At 31.2% G+C, this 19,792-nt stretch overlaps 4 protein-coding genes and 1 non-coding gene across 5 annotated transcripts; 1 reads left to right on the forward strand and 4 right to left on the reverse strand.

Moving 5' to 3' along the window:
* LOC17898900 lies at positions 1-631 on the reverse strand. Its single transcript, XM_006304300.2, has one exon. The coding sequence runs from the start codon at positions 407-409 to the stop codon at positions 203-205; it is 207 nt and encodes a 68-aa protein (XP_006304362.1). The 5' UTR covers positions 410-631; the 3' UTR covers positions 1-202.
* A 1,489-nt stretch (positions 632-2,120) lies between these two features.
* TRNAY-GUA lies at positions 2,121-2,206 on the reverse strand. Its single transcript is given in 2 exon segments — positions 2,121-2,156; positions 2,170-2,206. It is a non-coding gene; the product is annotated as a tRNA-Tyr (tRNA).
* Positions 2,207-3,233: 1,027 nt separating this feature from the next.
* Positions 3,234-5,182, forward strand: LOC17899838. Its single transcript, XM_006305074.2, has 6 exons — positions 3,234-3,785; positions 3,879-4,019; positions 4,116-4,403; positions 4,490-4,605; positions 4,722-4,809; positions 4,908-5,182. The coding sequence occupies exons 1-6, from the start codon at positions 3,324-3,326 to the stop codon at positions 4,911-4,913; spliced, it is 1,101 nt and encodes a 366-aa protein (XP_006305136.1). The 5' UTR covers positions 3,234-3,323; the 3' UTR covers positions 4,914-5,182.
* Positions 5,183-6,234: 1,052 nt separating this feature from the next.
* LOC17897921 (NAC domain-containing protein 18) lies at positions 6,235-7,900 on the reverse strand. The gene is made up of 3 exons (XM_006305094.2): positions 7,508-7,900; positions 7,120-7,424; positions 6,235-7,027 (listed from the first exon to the last, which is right to left on the reverse strand). Exons 1-3 carry the CDS (start codon positions 7,887-7,889, stop codon positions 6,542-6,544), a joined length of 1,173 nt encoding a protein of 390 aa, XP_006305156.2. The 5' UTR covers positions 7,890-7,900; the 3' UTR covers positions 6,235-6,541.
* Positions 7,901-15,735: 7,835 nt separating this feature from the next.
* LOC17898958 (NAC domain-containing protein 19) lies at positions 15,736-17,186 on the reverse strand. Its single transcript, XM_006305354.2, has 3 exons — positions 16,964-17,186; positions 16,594-16,862; positions 15,736-16,476 (listed from the first exon to the last, which is right to left on the reverse strand). Exons 1-3 carry the CDS (start codon positions 17,142-17,144, stop codon positions 15,991-15,993), a joined length of 936 nt encoding a protein of 311 aa, XP_006305416.1. The 5' UTR covers positions 17,145-17,186; the 3' UTR covers positions 15,736-15,990.
* Positions 17,187-19,792: the final 2,606 nt, after the last annotated feature.

Below are 19,792 nucleotides of genomic sequence, written 5' to 3' on the forward strand. Positions count from 1 at the left end.
TTCAACATGTCAAGAAAAATCCTCTTGCAAGTAGAGATAGAACCATAGCAAATTAAACAAAACCCTATGATCTCTATACTATTACCATCACACATACATATACATATTACATCATAATATATATATACCTTTGTGTTGCTAATATTTAAGAGAGGATTCATCATTTAAAGCAAAGAAAAAAAACAAAGACAATGATCTGATTTCAACGATAAGACTTAAGAACAGAGCCACAGAAACTGCAAACGACAGCTCTCCAAGATCTCCAATAAATAGGAATGAAACAAAATCTGGTCGAAGTCTTCATGTCGGCGATGCTCGCACAATGGCCACACCGTGAGCAAGTTCCAGCCGCCGGTTTGCTCCGTTTCACTTTCCTTTTCTGATCAACCAAGAAACAGAAACAAACCATTCTGAATGATCTTGATCAATTCTTCTTTGTCTTTATTAAAGATTCAGATTTAGAGCAATCAAGAACCAAAAACAAGAACGAAAACTCTTATAATAAGACACGGCCAGGTTTGGTATCAGAGAAGAATGTTCTCTGTGTCTTCTTCTTTTTGGTTCTTTTTATAATGTGGGTTTGAAGATTTTATAAGTTCTTGAATTTTGTGGCTATAAATAAATAAATAAAATAAAGGACGAGGAATTAGTTAAAAGTTATAAGTCATTCACTCGTGTACATGTGTGTGAGAGAGAGTTTACAAAGTAAATGAAAGTGAATAGTATTTTTGAGATTGGAGTCTTGGACGTACACACGTATAACCCACACTAAGTAACCTGTCGTTCAATGTTAATGTGAAAATGTATATTAAGTACTTGTACATATGTTCATTCTTATAAAAGTTTTCGTTAATTTTACTGTTAAACATGCACTAATGCTTTACATTATACATAACATAGCAATAATTGTAATTTGTTGTATGAAAATACATATTAGTTTTATAGGGAAAAGAAAGGTACGTAGGTTCGAACAAGGTCTCTACCTTCCGGTATTAATGTCATCACAATGAAGTGTTTTTTTTTCCTTAGTGGCAAAGGCTTTGGGTGTCATGAAGGAAGCGTGAGTAGCTTGACACATGTACAAAACAGTTGGGTGTTGTGTTTGTCATTGTCTCATGACAAAACACCTCAAAATTTTCCAATGTTTTCTTATTCATGATTGTAATATTTTTTTGTTATATTTTTTTCTCATTTCACCAACAATATTTGCATTTATGAATTCATACTTTGAATTATATAGTTTCGGTGACAAAACGGCAGCAGGCAGGTATGGCTATTTTTATATTGTTGAATAGTATAAAACATTCAATGTAGATTGTTGAAAATGGTAAGCCAATACTAAATTAATTAAGAATACAAATTTTTATAAACCAAGATTTAAAAAGGTCTATATATATCTCTTAGCTAATGTGGTTCAAGTTCGTAGTTATGGAGATGATGTGATTTTGATTTGATTTCTTGTACAAGTGTCTACATCATTATAGTTGGGAATATATCTTTTGGTGATATTTCAGTTTTGTGTGGCAATAGTTATATTAGAAAATGTTTAATTTCAGTCTTTGTCCACCATTTAAAATCTACTGGTTAAGATTATTTCATATATAAAAAAATACCATAAGCTATTTAATAATGACGACATTGGTTTTATAAGAATATGGTTGCTTTCAGAGAGAAAATCCATATCATTCATCAAAATATACAAAAAGGTTGAACCTAATCAAAACAATATATTAATAACTATACTGTTACAACCACTTGATTTTACATGTTTACTTTGATCATTCCACAATCCAGCATTACATAAACCCTTTCGATTAAGCTCCTATTTATAAATTAGTCACTCACCTTAAAGTCATGTGAGAAAATAATTCGATAGGTGTAGGTTAGTATCTTTGTTAAGTATGGTGAAATAGTTTGATCATCGTGCAAAATAAACACTAGGCTTACGTTGCGTTACGTCCAAACCCCAAGTCAGGCAACCAAAGCATGTTTGAAGCATGTGGTAAGCAACTTGTTAAAAGGACTACTTCGTGCCGTCTTTGATTTTCATATGAGAACACCATGTCGTTTCTTAACCCAGAGTGTTGTAAAGCCACGTCGTTTTCCTATATATAAAAGAATCCGACCTGCCGGAATCGAACCAGCGACCTAAAGATTTCCTGTCACAGACTACAGTCTTCCGCTCTACCAACTGAGCTAAGGTCGGATATTGACAATCATTAACATTATATCTACTATTAACTTTTTTGAATTAGTTATAGACTTGGGCCTAGTAGAAATTTATCAGTTCACTTAAGTTAATAATGGACTTGGGCCTAGTAAAAGAGTTAACTTAAGTGGGATTGGTGATAGACTTCATGGCCTAAAGTTAGATTAATATGTTTCTTAATTCTCAAGTCTATTTGATTTTGATTTTGGTAGTCGTATACTTTTTTTATTTTTTTATTTTATTTTTTTTGGTAGTCTTATACTTGACTGTAAAATTGTTATTATTTTCCTAAATCTCCTAATAAAAGTTAATTTATACAGCAACAAAAAAAAGAAGTTCTAATTTTTTTTTTTTTGTTAATCTTCCGTATATAGCATTTGATATATATATATGAGATTTGGTTTTTTAATTGACATCAAATTTACGAATCTAAAAATCGAAGATTATGATGTGGAGAAAACATATATATCCTAAAATTTTATTTTATTTTAAATAATGAGTACATATATAAGAAATATGCAAATTAACAGAAAATCGATTTAATCTTTATAAAAAAAAAATTTTGTTTGCTTGTTCTTTTTCTTTGGCAACAATAATTATAGAGATAATTGGCTATCATTAAAACTAAAATATGTGGAGAATTTAGACCCATCATTTTCGTATGATATATAATATCTGCATCACATATATTGATTTAATTCTATGAAAAGATTTTATAACTTTTTAAAAAAAACAAGATTAGTATTTTGTGTGTGTGAGAAGAATCTAGTATTATGTTACATGTGGACAGTTTCCCTACCTCATCCAAAAGAATCTTCTATTCTATTCGTGAAAAGGTAAAACCAAAAACTTCTAGCTCACACCGTAACGCTCCAGAGATTCTAATCGCAGCCGTTAATCACAAGTCAGACATATTAATAAAGTCAACAAAACATTGATAACCGTTAGATTATAATTAAACAACCGTAGCGGAACACAGCTACGTGGTAGAATCTTCACGACTCACATATGATAACGTCCGTTCAAATTCCCCAACTCGGAGAAACCGAAGAAGCGAGTCTGACTCTCTGAGTTATCACCGAGTCGACTCTGCTCCTTCTCCACCGTCTCCTCCATGGCTGCTGCTGCTGCTTCACTCCACACTTCAATCTCTCCACGTAGCTTCCTCCCTCTCTCCAAACACTCTCTGTTGAAACCTCACCGCTCCTCCCAAATTCTCCTGAGAAAGATAAAACAGAGGAACTGTGTTTCGTGCGCGTTGATCGGAGACGAAATCGATGTGATTCCGGTTCAGAGCCGTGACCGGACGGACCACGAGGATGGTTCGGTGGTGTTGATGAGCACCGAGACTGAGAGAGATGGTAACGAAACGGTGGTTGTAGGGTTTGGCGCTGCTGCGACGAGCGAAGGTCAGCTCTCTTTAGAAGGCTTTCCTTCTTCTTCGGGAGATGAGAAGAGAAGAGAGAACGAAGAAATGGAGAAGATGATCGATCGAACCATTAACGCTACGATCGTTTTAGCTGCTGGTTCTTACGCCATTTCCAAATTGCTCACCATCGATCATGATTACTGGCATGTAAGTACTGAACTTGATGTTTCTTGAAGTATTGATCATGATCAAGATTCTATGGAATTTTCTTGAGTCTTTTTGTGGTTTTGTGTTCTTAAGGGATGGACACTGTTTGAGATACTGAGATATGCTCCTCAACATAACTGGGTTGCTTACGAAGAAGCGTTAAAGCAGAACCCGGTTCTAGCCAAAATGGTCATAAGTGGAATTGTCTATTCTGTAGGAGATTGGATAGCTCAGGTTAGTACTCTTGTTTTTTACTTCTTTCTCTATGTTCCTCTGTTGCTGTGAGTTTTGAATCCTTTGATGACAATTTTTACCGATCTTTCTCTTCAGTGTTATGAAGGCAAACCGCTGTTTGAGATTGATAGAGCAAGAACATTGAGATCAGGGCTGGTGGGATTCACTCTCCATGGATCGTTGTCTCATTTCTATTACCAGTTCTGTGAGGAGCTTTTCCCTTTTCAAGATTGGTGGGTTGTTCCTGTGAAAGTTGCCTTTGATCAAACTGTATGGTCGGCTATATGGAACAGTATTTACTTTACGGTTCTTGGGTTCCTGCGTCTTGAATCACCTATCAGCATCTTTAAAGAACTTAAAGCTACGTTCTTTCCTATGTTAACAGTAAGAAGCTTACCTAATTCATCTCTTTCCTCTGTATCTTCAAGATTCAAGATTAAAAGTTAAAACATACTTTGATCTGGATGCAGGCTGGGTGGAAGCTATGGCCATTTGCTCATTTGGTCACATACGGTTTGGTCCCTGTGGAACAACGACTTCTATGGGTAGATTGCGTGGAGCTCATTTGGGTCACTATACTTTCAACGTAAGTATCACACTTCTTCAACTATCTTGGTACATTCTTGTTTTTTGAAGACAGAACAAAGTCTCTAAATCTAACGTTTTCTTCTCTGTGGTGTTTTCTTGTTTTCTTGATTTTAGTTACTCAAACGAGAAATCAGAAGCTAGAACCTCGGAATCTGTCATTGAAACCTCTTCAAGTTCTACCACATCCATTGAGCCCTCCAAGGTACTTACTACATCCCAAAAAAAATGAAATATCACTCTTGGCATATGACTCACAAGAACATTGATCTAAGATAAAGTCATGTTTTTGGTTTATAACAGGAATGAGAAAAGCAGAATTGCAAAATTGGGTCTTATCCCATCACATTGTATATATATTATACACAGAGTTCAGCCAATAGAGTGGCTAGAGAGATTTGAGATTGATACGGAGGAGATGAAGATATTCAAATGGATGTATCTCTTAAAGTATGTATGAAAAATAATTAGAATCTTGAATACACCCGAGAGACAATTTTATCTGATCCTTAGATTACAGTTTAATAAACAGATCGCAGTGCTCTATTAAATTTATTAGTACTGATTAAATTGTGTTATAGTGTAGGTTGCATGAAAACTTTTTCCAAAGTCCATTTTTCTGTTTTCAAAACGTTTCGGAAACAGAAACTTTTGGAAAAACTATAACGGAAACAAAAATTGGTCTTATTCCCATCACATTGATATTAACGTTTCTAAAACATTTCATATCTTAACATCCCAAAATATGTTATAGTACTGTATATGAACTTACTAAAATGTGCATAGAGGCTCGGCTAACAAAATCATTCAGCTGCCTTTTGAATTTATTAGATTCAACTTCATTACTTGCCATGGTTTCCCTTTCTTAATTAAAAATTATAATTATTTGAGAATTATAATTAAAGAGATGAATTGTTTCTTCCTATATAAAATTGTATTCCGATTTCTTCTACTCAGGGAAACATATCTGCCTTTTCTTTTGTATTTATCGATTAGACAAATATCAAATTTGTATTTCTTCTTGAAATAGGGAAACCTACCTTGTCCTTACAGAGCATTCAGGGATACAATCATGCAAAAACAAGAATTAGGAAGTGAAATATTCTATCAGAGAAATATTAGTTTTTATATCATTTTGAGGGTAAAACCAATCTAATTTTTGTTCCATATTTGGATTTGGTAGCCACTAGCCAGTCATATATGTAACAGAATTATTTTCAAGTAAGAGCCACAATACTGTATGTCGTTATTCCAAAAAAAAAGAAAACGTTCATTAGCAATAATATTCCAATGTCAATAGTTCTTTTTTTTTTTTTGTCATCATCCAATGTCAATAGTTCATGCATGTAATATCTATTCATGTGTATATTACATTTGCGTATATTTTATATCTCGAGAGTTCAAACATCTATTCATGTGTTATAACTTATAGTAACACTCTAATGGAGACATATTAAAAACGTTTGAAGTTTTCCATTACTTGCATTACGATCATACATACTTATGTAACATTTTTGCATATATGAGACGAAATATATATATTTGCAGGCTTGCAGGCTTTGCAGCACAACATGTGAATGTTGAAGCTGCTGATGATTCTACAAAAAAAAATGTGTATAGCTGAAGAAAATACAAATAAGTTTCTACAACTGTTAATATGTTTTTTTATATATGCCTCTCAGTTTATACAACAATCTGCAAACACCTATACATTAAGTGAATAATAACATTTATAAAGAAGAAATAAAAAAACATTTGACCTATCATTGTAATTTTCTATATGTTTGCCTCACTTCTCCAATCTATTTTAACCGTATAAAGTAATAAATCAACCGTAATTAAAAATAACCCCAATGCCCCCTAACATTACTCAAACCTTATACACAAATTTTTCAAAATATAAAAATCGAATTTTGTTTTGGTTTTTTTCTGTTTCTTCAAGAGTACCAATTCATCAAACCAGGCAATTGGTAAATCCCACCTTGATTCTGCATTAGTGGCGTCGTCGTTGCCGCCATTGAAGAGACGATATTCGAACAATCTCCACCGTTAAATCTCTTGCTAGGTGACGACGACGTCGACGGTCCAATACCTGAATCTTGATTTAGACTCGTCATCATCATCACCGGTGGAAATAACTGTTCCTGCTTCGATCCAGACGCGAAGTTGTTATGATTCATCGAGTAGTTTCCGCCGCCGCCTCCATCATATATAGCCGTCGGATCATTGTTATCAGAAAAAATCGCTGGGAAGTGAAGACTAGGAGGAACATGACGGAAGCGATCATCATCAATCATCATCATATCATAACGATGATCTTTATCATTATGATCTAAATAATAATGATTATGATGATGATGATGTCGAGATGTTGTTGTGCTATTGTTTTTCTTGTAGATGCGACACAACACCCAATCATCAAGCTGTAACATAGTGTTTTATAATAAAACAAGAATCAATATCAACCAATCAAATCTTTTCTTTTAAATTTAAAGGGATATTAAATAAAAAGTACCCGGAGAGAGTTTTTCTTGTTGCCGAAGTCACAGATATGATTAGGTTTATTATCAGTTAATCGATACTCATGCATGATCCAGTCTGATTTAACTCCTTTAGGTGGTTTACCACTGTAAAACACTAGAGCTTTTTTAACTCCGACTTTTTTATTCACTCCACCGCCGGTTGAAATCACCGGTTTATCTGTACCGGTGGCTTTCCAATAACCGGAAGTCGCGGCTCGGTTAGGTCTAGCGCCGTTTGGATATTTCCGATCACGTGGACTGAAAAAATACCATTCTTGTTCACCAAACGAAGCTTTCGCTGTCACACAAAACAAAACAAGATTAATAAATAAGAATTTAATGGATCTGTTGGTTTCTTGATCTTGGATTTGTTTGATTTACCGGGAAGTTCCCATGGATCGAATTTGTAAAGATCGACGTCGGCGATGATGGAGACAGGGAGAGGAACAGAATCAGCTTTGCGTTTGAGGTAGTGGATTACGAGTTCTTCGTCGGTGGGGTGAAACCTGAAGCCGGGAGGAAGGTTTGGCTGCGGCGGCGGAGGAAGACCACCACCGGAGGAATCTGTACTCTCCATTAGGTTGATGATCGGAGAGATTCTTGATTTTTTTTTTTTTTTTGGTCTTCTTGAAAAGAAAATGAGAAATGGGTGAGAGAGTAGGCGTTTAGTAATCTTGTTTTTGTTTCTTTTTTTAAATGGAATGAATAAAAACGACAAATCAAATTGGTCTTTATCGTCTGGAATCTTTTGTACGTACACCATCGTCTCCACTCGTATTTTTTTTTTCTTTAATTTCTGTTGGCTGCTAAATATATTTTTACAAAATATTTATGTAACGATTTATATATAACGCGAGTAATAAAAAAACCCATAAATGTCTATGGGATTTTAAGTTACACATAATATGGTATTTCTATTTTATTTTTTTGTGGACGATCAAAACGTATTAATTAATTACCGTAGCTATCTAAATCAATAGGTTTTTATTACGTTTTTACCTACTGTAGAGATCTAATAAATAATTTATAGGTGTGAGCTACGTAATAATGTAAATTATCAACACGAAAAGGGACAGAAAATAATTACTGTAACTTAAAATAACAGTAATCGAATAGTATGAATTTTGTCTTAACAGAAAAAAAAAATGATACTATTGTTTGAAAGCAAATATTTTAAAAAAAAAATATCATCTATGTGTAGGATGATTTAAAATTAAAAAAATGTGATTATATCATGTCATTTGTTTTTTTATCCATTTCACTAATTTATATTATCTATATGTACTTAGCTATAAATCGTATGTTATTTTATATAGAAACATTATATAAATACATATGTGATATATTTCCGGATATTTAGCAAGTGTTTGCGATGAATAATAATAATACAGAAAACCCCATAATTCAGCCGAGTTTAGTGTAGTTTGGTTTTGTACTAAAAGGAGATAATGGGCTATGACATATCGACACATGTACAAAGTATGATTAATCATGTCTAAAACTTGTTTAATTACCATACTAACCAAAAGCCAAAAGAGGGTAAATTAGAGATTTTTTAGTCGATAATGACTTTCTTAAGATCTCTTAACCACATGATGATGCCATTATATTCGTCAGTGTGTTCATTATATAGCCTCAAAGCTCGAAGTGTGGCTCGACACGACCGACCACGACATTGATATATATTGCGATTAATTAACAACGACATCAAATTTGTTTTCACCAAAATACACAAAGATAAAATATATGAAAAATTAAGTCACTGTTAATTTAGTTTCTTTTACATAAATAAATTATTTAATTTTATGCAACCCTGTAAGATTTTAAACAAACCGATTGTGAATAGTTATTGTTATATCAAAAAATATAAAATTCCATGTTTTAGAACTATATTATACACAATAATAATAAAAATAAATAAACTTTAAAAATAGAAAATAATGTTACGGTAATGATTTTAAAATAAACAGATCGATGTGAAATCGCATAAATTTTGTCAAGGATCATAGCTTCGAATAGTAGAATGTTTATTCTCTGAGAAAGCGTCAGGTCGACACGTGGAAAACTGTAAATTGCCACACAAGGCAACAAAAAAAAGGGATGATGTGGAAATGAATGGCGGGGTTCGGTTCGGTGTGGGAAATTTCAAATTAACTTTTTTTTTTTTTGTTCTTTATACGTTTCAGATGTCATGTCAAGCTTTAATTTGTCATTTGCACTTGTGACCACTTTGAATTATTTTTATATAAAAATGTTTAATAATTATTCTTTCCAAAATTTATCATTTGTTTATGCAGTGAGTTTAAAATTTATTAGATTCTAGTAATAATACAAAGAATACGGGTCTTTGACATTTGTTTTTTAGTTAAAACTTGATATATAAATATGATGAAATATTAGTATTATATTTTAAAATATTATATTTCTTTTGATATCACTTTATGATTGGCTCCAATAGAAGCGGTGCATCCCATTTTTTCGATATGAAATATACTATTTTGATAATTACTAGTCATGAGAATTTTACTAAAACTATATTCTCAATATTTTTTATTCCTTGATAGACAAAAAAAAAAACAACAGCAACATTTTATTCCTTTATCTTATAATTTTATTTTGTACTGTTTTTACTGTTCTTCTTCAAACTCTTTTTCGTATAATTATGTTCAGACCTAAAAGCTTAGTATTTTTAACAATTATTTTACATTTTACAAACATACAAATAGATAAAGGCAAAAAAAAATAATCCTTTTTATCTTTTGGAAACTAAAACCTCATATAAAGGGATAATTAAGGATTATTTTGAGAGGTGGCAATGGAAGGATCCGAATAACTTTTGTGGTCATTAAAACTAAATAAATAATTATCATTCAATCTTGACTTAGTGCAGATAAAAAAGTAGAGATATTTATGCAAAAGCGAAAAGATAAAATACTACTAGTTGTGTATCTAAAACTAGAACGATCAGCAAATGTATTGTCTATCCATCAGCTTGCCAGCTTTCGAATTGTGAGATTGTTATGAAATTAAAATAAAGACAATAAAGTAATGATGCTAATTGTCAAATTGTGGAGCCAGAGTGTTGGATATTCGATTCAAGAGTGTATATTAAAAAAAGTCATCCATTTTCCTCATTATCCATTTATCTAATCCCTATATTAGTAAAAGAGAAATATAAAAAGTGTTTCTGGGTCGGGTCAATTTAAGAAAATTACCCGAAATTTGTAATTGGATCTTTTAAAGTTGGATAGATTAATGGTTTTGGATACATACACCAGATACTTTCCAAATCTAATTTTAGGATTGTATTATTTCCATAACTAATTATAGGATTTACTAATATTTCTCTAACTAATTTAATACAATCTATTTAAAAAATATTATTCTTCTTTCACTTTTATTTGATATTATTTATAATTTATGATATTATAATATATCATATAAATATTTAATAAAAATTTAATTTTCTTTTGCATATGTTGCAATTTGAATTTTTCAAAACGGACATATAATACTTAACTACACTCGATTAAATATTTTGGACAATGCTTTAAAATCATTATAAGTATGACCAATATTAAAACCATTGTTACTTGAGCATATTTAAAATTTCAAATAGTTTCAAGATATCATAAGTAAAAGGTTCAAATATATAAAAATTTTAGAATTTAAAATATTGAAATATTTTTTTGAAGACATAAATGTAATTTTGGAGACATAATTTTTATTGATAAAATATATTATATATCAAACTATGTAAATTTTCGATAGTTCACGGGTAGTTTGTTAAAATCACAATTATAATGATAAAGCGAGTTACGAATAATGTTTTTTACGAAATGAATTATGTTACGGGTTGGACCTTCAAAAAATATATTGTAAACATGTAATTTTTACGTATATTCCTACTTTTACTACAAAAATAGTTAAAATGAATAGTTTATCGACAAATATTATTTCGTGCTGTTAAATTTTCACCATGTTTTTAATTGTATCAAAACTCAGTATATGAATATTTACTCGATTTTTCCTTTATTATTTTATTTAAACTTATTATAAAAATATATGATTTACTATAATCGACTGTACTGTAATAAAATTAAAATATAACATATTATAATCCGTTAAAAGTTATATATATAATTATTTCCTCCGCGCTAGAGCGCGGGTCCGAACCTAGTTGTTGTTTTAAAACTGTGGTTAATATATTGTACTTTTTTACAAGGAACGCTATTTTAAAATTGTGGTTAATATATATATTGTACTTCTTTTTATACTGTCTCTATTATATTTTTCAATTATTCGCTTTATTGTTGTTATCAAACAGACATTTTAAAATTCTGACCCAAAAAAAGAAGAAGACATTAATTAATTAATTTTAAAGTTTCAATAACAATAATTATCTTGTCTACGTACGTACGACTTCGAATCTAAAATAATGAATTCGTATTTCTCTTACAGCTGATAAATCTAGTCTAGTGTTGCAGTAATTAATTTGGTCCTTATAATTTGATTAATCATATAGAATTATCCGACAACAAGATTTGATATGTACATTAGTACATATATCCAACCAGGTAAGAAAAAAAGAAAAGAAAAAAAAGATGTTTTTTTGATTAATCTTGGAGATATGCATGTCCACACCGGTGGTTTATCTTTTCCAATATGAAAGTATTGATGCATATATACACATACTTTTAAAATGTCAATCAAAAGGTTCAAAAGTCTTTTTTTTTTCTAACATAGTTACATACATTGAATTATACATGCAGATATATATACCCATACTAACAAGCAAACCATGGAATTCGATATAACATATGATGGTGAAGTTGATCAGTTTTACACTACCAAATATATATAATGGTAGCCTAATTAACTTCAATCCTTATAATATGATTTTAATTTTGGTCATCCTGGTGAGTTTTTTCCTCGTAACAATTAACTTTTTTGCAATAAAAAAGCAACCAAAAGTGATCACTGATCAGTGCTCTAGCTATTCGAAGAATGTGGTCAAGTTTAACTTTTTTGTACCTTAGTTGCTTTGAACATGTGGTGCTTTATTTTTATTCCATAATTAGAAAGTCACTAGCTATTTTTTCACATAATCGATCGCATATAAATTAGTTGGTATTGGACTGCTTACTTAGAGCGATTAAAATATCTTCTATCAAAGTACCAATAGGGTTCTATACCAAACAAATAGTTCAGATAAACATTTTTTTATTTGAAGGAATGTAAAATGTATTCATACAAAACATTGGTAGCATTACATATGTTTTATTGTTAATAAAAACTATAAGCCTACTTTTTTTTTATCTTTAAACCCTTGCTTAAATCTCATATATTTTCTTTTAAAATAGATTCTATTTCTTACTTATAGTTACGAATTTTATAGTACAATATATTAAGTTGACGTTTTCATATATTAACACTAGCAAGAAACTATTAATATTTTATCTATATGAAAATGTCAACTTAAGTATTGTACATGAAAAACAATCCGTTTCCTTATGACTTATTGCAGTTTTATAATAGTTAAGCAAAAAAATAAATATATATATATATATACATATAAATATATGGAGTCTAAATATATGAATTTAACTTAGAATTGTATTAATATAAATAATAGAAGAATTAATTCCATTAGTATTAATATAAATAATAGAAGAATTCATCGATGATGTATACTCCTCCCAAAAGATTATTAGCGATAAACACATTTTTCACTCAAAAAAATGGCAGAAACTAATTTGTATAGATTTGCTGAAAACATGTGGGATGAATGTGAAAAGGCAGAAGGTAGCCCAGTTAATTGCTTGATCCGTCTTGCAAAGATTAACATGTTCAATGGTTAGTCGAAAATAAAATATTTGCAGCAATTAGCTAAACAATGTTTTCGGACCTTCCCACACAAACGTACAGGAGGATGTGGCAAACTATTTTAATCGTATTTACTTTCAAAAAGGGACTGAAGGTGCTCATTTTGTGTGGGAAGCTCTACGTTGCTCTCTCAAAAGTTACTTCCAAAAAGGGACTGAAGGTGCTCATCGTTGATAAAGATGGCAAACCAAAGAAAAAAACAACCAATGTGTTCTTCAAAGAAGTGTTCAAGAACCTTTAAATTATAATTCTCCATTTTTTCTTTTCATTTCCTGCATGTATGACTTCGGTTACATTTCTTTCAATACTATCTTCAAGACTTTCTCATTATAAACTTTAGTTTTCCAATTCAACAATTTCTATTATACTACTCCAGTTAACAAATGCTGTCATTAATCCTTCAACTAAATGAAATAAAAAATTATAAAAAACCAAGTCACATTACATTATTTAAGAAAACTAAACTAGTAAACTATGTTTTGAAAATACACCCGCACGTACGTGCGGATCATCATCTAGTTTTCTTTTAAAATAGATTCTATTTCTTACTTATAGTTACGAATTTTATAGTACAATATATTAAGTTGACGTTTTCATATATTAACACTATCAAGAAACTATTAATATTTTATCTATATGAAAATGTCAACTTAAGTATTGTACATGAAAAACAAACCGTTTCCTTATGATTTATTGCAGTTTTATAATAGTTAAGCAAAAAAATAAATATATATATATATATATATATATATACATATAAATATATGGAGTCTAAATATATGAATTTAACTTAGAATTGTATTTCTTTTTTTGTAAAATGTAAAAAGATAATACATTCTTCTGTTAGTTGTAAATTTAATAATTTGCTACTATAAAATGTGTCCTTGTAAATTAAACTCTACTAGAAAAAAAATAGATTCAATATTCTAGACGTACATTGTGACGTCACGCGTATGTATTCAGTACATCTAGAGAGGGGTGATTATGTCCAGAGTTAATTACGTAAATTGCCGTAAAGAAAAAAAAAAGAAAGAGAATGGATTTGGATTCTTGTATTAGTCGTATGCTTTTTTAACAAATCATGTCTTTGTTTTAAAGCTTAGTTTAGGAAAGTGATTAAGGACCGCTCCTTAATTATGCTGTGTGTAATGCTTTTGTCAGCTATAAGTGATTAGTGATCTTTTCGAACCACCCGTCGTATATCACGCATGTGCAAAATACCACAAGCCATACAAAAATAATATAATTATTTTGTCTCGGTTAAATGTATTTTTAAATTCTAATCACAAATGTCATTGTTATGATTTTAAGATATTGCGTTTGCTTTGAAGTCTAACCACAATCGAATTAATTAATACAAATCCCCTCCCATCTCGTATATTTGAAGCCAAAAAACCCTTTTCGCGTGTGGTGTGGCTAAATTGATAATTTTGGGAAATTAGTTTTTGGATGCATGTGTGTTAGACTTCAACACATATCTTACCTTATCAGACTACTAATTAGTAATTACCATTGTAAAATACAATTTAATTGTGTTTGTTTTTAGGTTGATGGATGCATCATGCATGGGTGCATGCTGTGTTATGCATGTCAACATGATAATTAACTTAGACATAACCGACAACTATAGGATATATAAAACATCTGTTTTATTCAAATATGAGAACTCTTAACTATATAAATAAACTTTTCCCCAAAAAAAAAACTTATATAGATGTATTTTTACAAAAATGCAATTATACTTGCTTATATACATGCCTTCATCTGAGTTTTGTTGAGCTCCGATTCTAAAAAGAAATTACCAAATATTTTGCTATATCCTAACCTGAATTCTGCTTTGGGCACGTCCATGGGCCAATCAATAGTTATTATCTCTATGCCGTATGTATCATACAAACTGGCCTTTAAAACATATCTTACCTTATCAGACTACTAGTACTAGTCACCTTATCCAAATTTTAATGGAACTTGTAAATATGATTTAATTTTGTATGTTTTTGGTTGGATGCATGTGTGTTGTGTTATGCATGTCAACATGATAAATAACTTAGAAATTTCCGACAATCGTAGGATATGTGATTCAGCCATCTTGAGAGCAAACCAAGCTAATTAAGTTGATCTAGATATCTAATGATGGATCTTTAGATTCGACCATTTTCCGACTATTGTTTACATGTTAGTATGTTACATTACCATGGTTCTATATAAGAAGGTTTTCGGAAATACATAAATGGGTTTGTTATTCCGAAAATTCTCTTACACTCAAATTATAATAGAATCATTATAACTCGATGATCAGTGCTAAATTTTGGGTATTCTTAAAGATGATTCAAGATCCGATATATGGTAAATGCTAAAAAAAGAGAATTCATATAAGAAAAAGACTAACCGAAATTTTGTATGCATTGCATTTATCGCGTGATTCTTATTCAATTTCATATGCGTTACATCGATTTGTTGCGCAATACCTAGCTACATCTGTTTTACCTTTTTCATCTTTTTATGTGATCCACTTGTTTATGGACCATCTAGAGTTTACTTTTATCATTCACACCGTAAATGCAAAGGCATATACAGTGGATCCGCAATAAACATGTGTTTGAAACTTGTACGGTATAAACTGTTTGTTTCTCTACAATCTCTTGTCAAGCTGGTCAAACAAGGAAGCCCACTTTTGTTATACATACGCCTAACTTCAGCTACCTCATCGCTCCACTTTCAAATACTAATAGATATGCAATTCCAATTCAAAAGCTTATTGACAACAACAACATAAAAAAGGTCGCGAAATCTAGACATCAATATTTCTAGGCATGAAAGATTACAAAACTACATCTAAAATCTATGAGTCTGCCTCTAAACCCCAAAAGAATTGAAAATTCAAATACATAAGATTTTTTCCGCGTACGGGACAAAATTAAATAGACGACTTATTTTTTATTTTTTTTGCATGGCCTCAGCATTGAATCATCAAATCATCACATAAACCCGAACCTACCCGAATACTCTAACCCAACCGGGTTAACACCATAACCCGAGTTGCTAAACCCGTGACTGCTTTCGACTTCCTCCTCCATCTTGAGATAGCCACAGTTATACTCGAGACTAGGAACAACATGACTCAGTCCGAGTTCTGGCACCGAGTTATGCTGATCAACGTTGCCAGCAAAACCACCCCAGCCGAAGCTCGACGTCTCCGGTAAACCGTTGAACCCGGTTTTCTCTTCGGTTAAGTCCGGTCTGAGCGTAGAGAACTGGTTTTGGTTAGAGAAGTGGAAATCTCTGTTATCCATCTCATTATGATGAAACGAATCAAGAACGTCTTCGAAGTGAGATGAAGACGACGTTGTCGACGAAGTAGCATTGTTGCTAATTTCCATACCACTAGTGATTGCATTTTCGTAAACTTGTTTTTGTGCACTTGATTGCTTTTTGTATATTCGACAGAGAACCCAATCATCCAACTGAAAAAAACAAAAACAAAAAAAACGTTACACAACTACAAGAAAATATAAGATATAGTTTTAAGTTTTTACAAGAAAATAATACTATATAAGGTATAGTAGTAATTAATGTTTTACCTTAGAGCTTCCGTTTTTGCGAGAAGGTTCAATGAGACGATACTCATGCATGATCCAATTGGTTTTAGTGCCTTTAGGAGCTTTTCCGATGTAAAACACCAAAGCTTTTTTAATACCAACTCTTTGTCCTTCCGTTGATATTATTTTATCAGTACCCGTAGCTTTCCAATAACCCGATCCGGCAACCCGATTCGGTCTTGACCCGTTTGGATATTTTCTGTCCCTCGGACTAAAAAAATACCATTCTTTTTCTCCAAATAGTGCTTTACCTATATATATAAACAAATTCACACCAAGCAAAATTATGAATCTATGATAAGAAAAGTAAAAGATTGTTTCCTTTACAAAAAATATGGTTAGTATAACATACTTGGTAAAACCCATGGATCGAATTTGTAAAGATCGATCTCGGCGATGAGCTGAAGAGAGAAATCGCAACCGGCAGCTTTCTTGCAGAGATATTGAACCATAAGCTCTTCGTCGGTCGGGTAAAACCGGAAACCCGGTGGTAAACTCAGTTGGACTAACGGGTCGGTTTCTTGAAGACCCATTTTTATATGTTTCTCTCTAATATGTTACTTATTTTGACAATAATGTTTGGATCTCAATGTGCTATACATATATATATATACACATAGAGATGGTTTGATATTTTTCTGAGGGTATAGGTGAATCCACCGCCGCTAATTAACGTGTGTACTGGAACTAGGGCCCATTTTTGTGTTTATCTCAAAAACACTTTTTGAATTCTGACACGTGTGTCAGTTAGATCGTCGTGATTTATGCTAGTTCCCCCCTTGAGTTCATTGAACCTACCCGAACTGATTTGGCTCTTCCTCGTACTATTTTTTTAATGTTTTCTTAATTTATTTTACTTATTAAATTTATAAGTCTTTTATAAGGAAAAATAAATTAAGATTTTTGAATTTGGTAATTAGACATTTCGACTGGACACATATATATAGCATCTGACTAATTAATTTGAGATTTTTTTTTTCTGTAATATTTTTTAAGTAATATGTAATTTTTTAAAAATCTTTACAGGTACTTATTTTTTTCTATAAATATATCTATTTAAAATTACAAAATTTGAATGGTTAACATAGTAAGTGCTAGTAGACATCTAAACCAAAAAAGAAATTATTGACTTTTTGTTGGTTGATTTAATCAAATTTACGAACCGTCCATGCAGTTTTGGTCGTCTATATTATTAGTCAGTCGTATATAAGATATAGTATACGTGTAGGGGCCTGAATTTTAGAACAGAGGAAGACAAAAACAAGAATTAGCGTAATGATTGAACAGTAACCATGGCGAAATATATACGAGAGAGAGAGAGAGATATTTCACGTGTTTTTTGTTGACGCGTTTCTTTGAAATGTATATTTGCCAAATGTTGTAACAAAAAATATTAAAGAGAGGACAGTTGTAGTGAGCTGATAGGTTTGAGGTATAAAGGGCTTCGGACAAAAACGAAAGGGAAACTGTTCAATGTACCTTGAGGTTTACAGAACATGGAAAGCGTTTTCCATACGGACAAAACTGCAAACAAGACGACACGTGTCCACGTCTCTATCGCACAAGTTAGGCCCTGTTTTTTTGTCATTTGTCCAACAAAAAAAAAAAAAAAGACGTTATAACGATGGACGAAGGTACTACTCACGAACTTGATGTTGACTAAAGATTTTTTGTTTCAATGAGTAACATTAGCATATCAATTGACTGGTTTAGAAATTGGATGTTAATTGTGGTATATATATGAAAAATCCATATTATTCTCAGAATATGCTGTTTTTTAATAGTTGAAAAGTAGTACATCATTGACTAATTTAGCATGTTAAAAATTCCGCATTGAACCATTAGATCACATAGATCCTCCACCGATTTGGTCAAATAATTTTTTTGAAACCCATGTTTGATAATATATACAAAAGTGAATTAAGTACATATAACAAATATAATGTTTGGATAACTTTGATCTACATTTGTAGCTAGTGTGGATTTTGTGGTATACTAACAAGATGGGTTTGCTGCTCCTTTATTGCTATTCAAGACATTACCACGTTTTCAAGCTCGAGTTGTTGAATACAATATAATTAAGAGCTATGCTTTGTACTGGTTGAACTTTTCTACAATTTGTTCTTTTTTCTTTTCAGATCGAGTATATGTATATATTCACCAAAATGTACACGAAGTCTGCCTACAATAGAGTCGAAATCGGAATTGTCTCTAGATGGCTAGCCCATACCACTAGTTCACCTACTATATGCCATGCATATATTTAGATTGTGTTTTATATCATGTATTAATGTAAGCTTTCATCTGTTGATCAGTGATTATTCATAACTAAAATTGTTTTGCGAATAATATTTTAATAAAATTTTAATAGAATTAAGCCTAGAAATACTTCGTTGCAGGACTAATATCTATACTATTAAAGCTGAAGTACACAATGAATTTACACTATATTTTCAAAATGAAATAATTTTCATTCCTAATTGGGTTAACACGCGGATCTCCTCAAACTAATGGATCTTAAAATCGGGTTTAATTATTTAATCACAACCGTTAATTGTATACATTTAATCTAAATCGTTCATTTAAAATTTATTTAATAAACGTGGTTCGTAAGATCAAATCTTTACTATAGATGATTTTACGAGATATTGTGGATTACCGGTTTGATAATCTTTAAGAATCTTATCTAAAATATTATCTAAACTTTATAACGTATACCTACAAAATAGGAAATTATATATAGAATGTTAAATCTCAGCCGTTAATTTATATAAAACCAATCACAATCGTAAATTTATATAATTTAGTTTGATTATCTATTTACTATTATCCTCGATTGACTATTGTATATATAAAATATTCTACAAATCATTTTCGTCTATCATTTACACAAGGTAAAATTACCATGATTTTGGAGATTTTGTATTCCTTAAATCAACCAATATTGTTAACAATATATTTTCTTAATCATATTGAACTCTATAAATTTAATCCTTTCTTCGGTTCTGAATCATGCTGAATTCATCGCAACCTAAAACATCACATCACAAACAAATGTCTATGGTTCTTCCTTTTTTTTTACACCACTTAAATATCTCAAACCTTTTAAAAACTAATGACGTATCTAAGTCAAAATTCTTCATAGTTGGAGAATGTTTTCTGCTAACTAGGTTATTTTCTG

This window comes from Capsella rubella, unplaced genomic scaffold, assembly GCF_000375325.1.
Source record: "Capsella rubella cultivar Monte Gargano unplaced genomic scaffold, Caprub1_0 scaffold_1, whole genome shotgun sequence".
Taxonomy (NCBI): domain Eukaryota; kingdom Viridiplantae; phylum Streptophyta; class Magnoliopsida; order Brassicales; family Brassicaceae; genus Capsella; species Capsella rubella.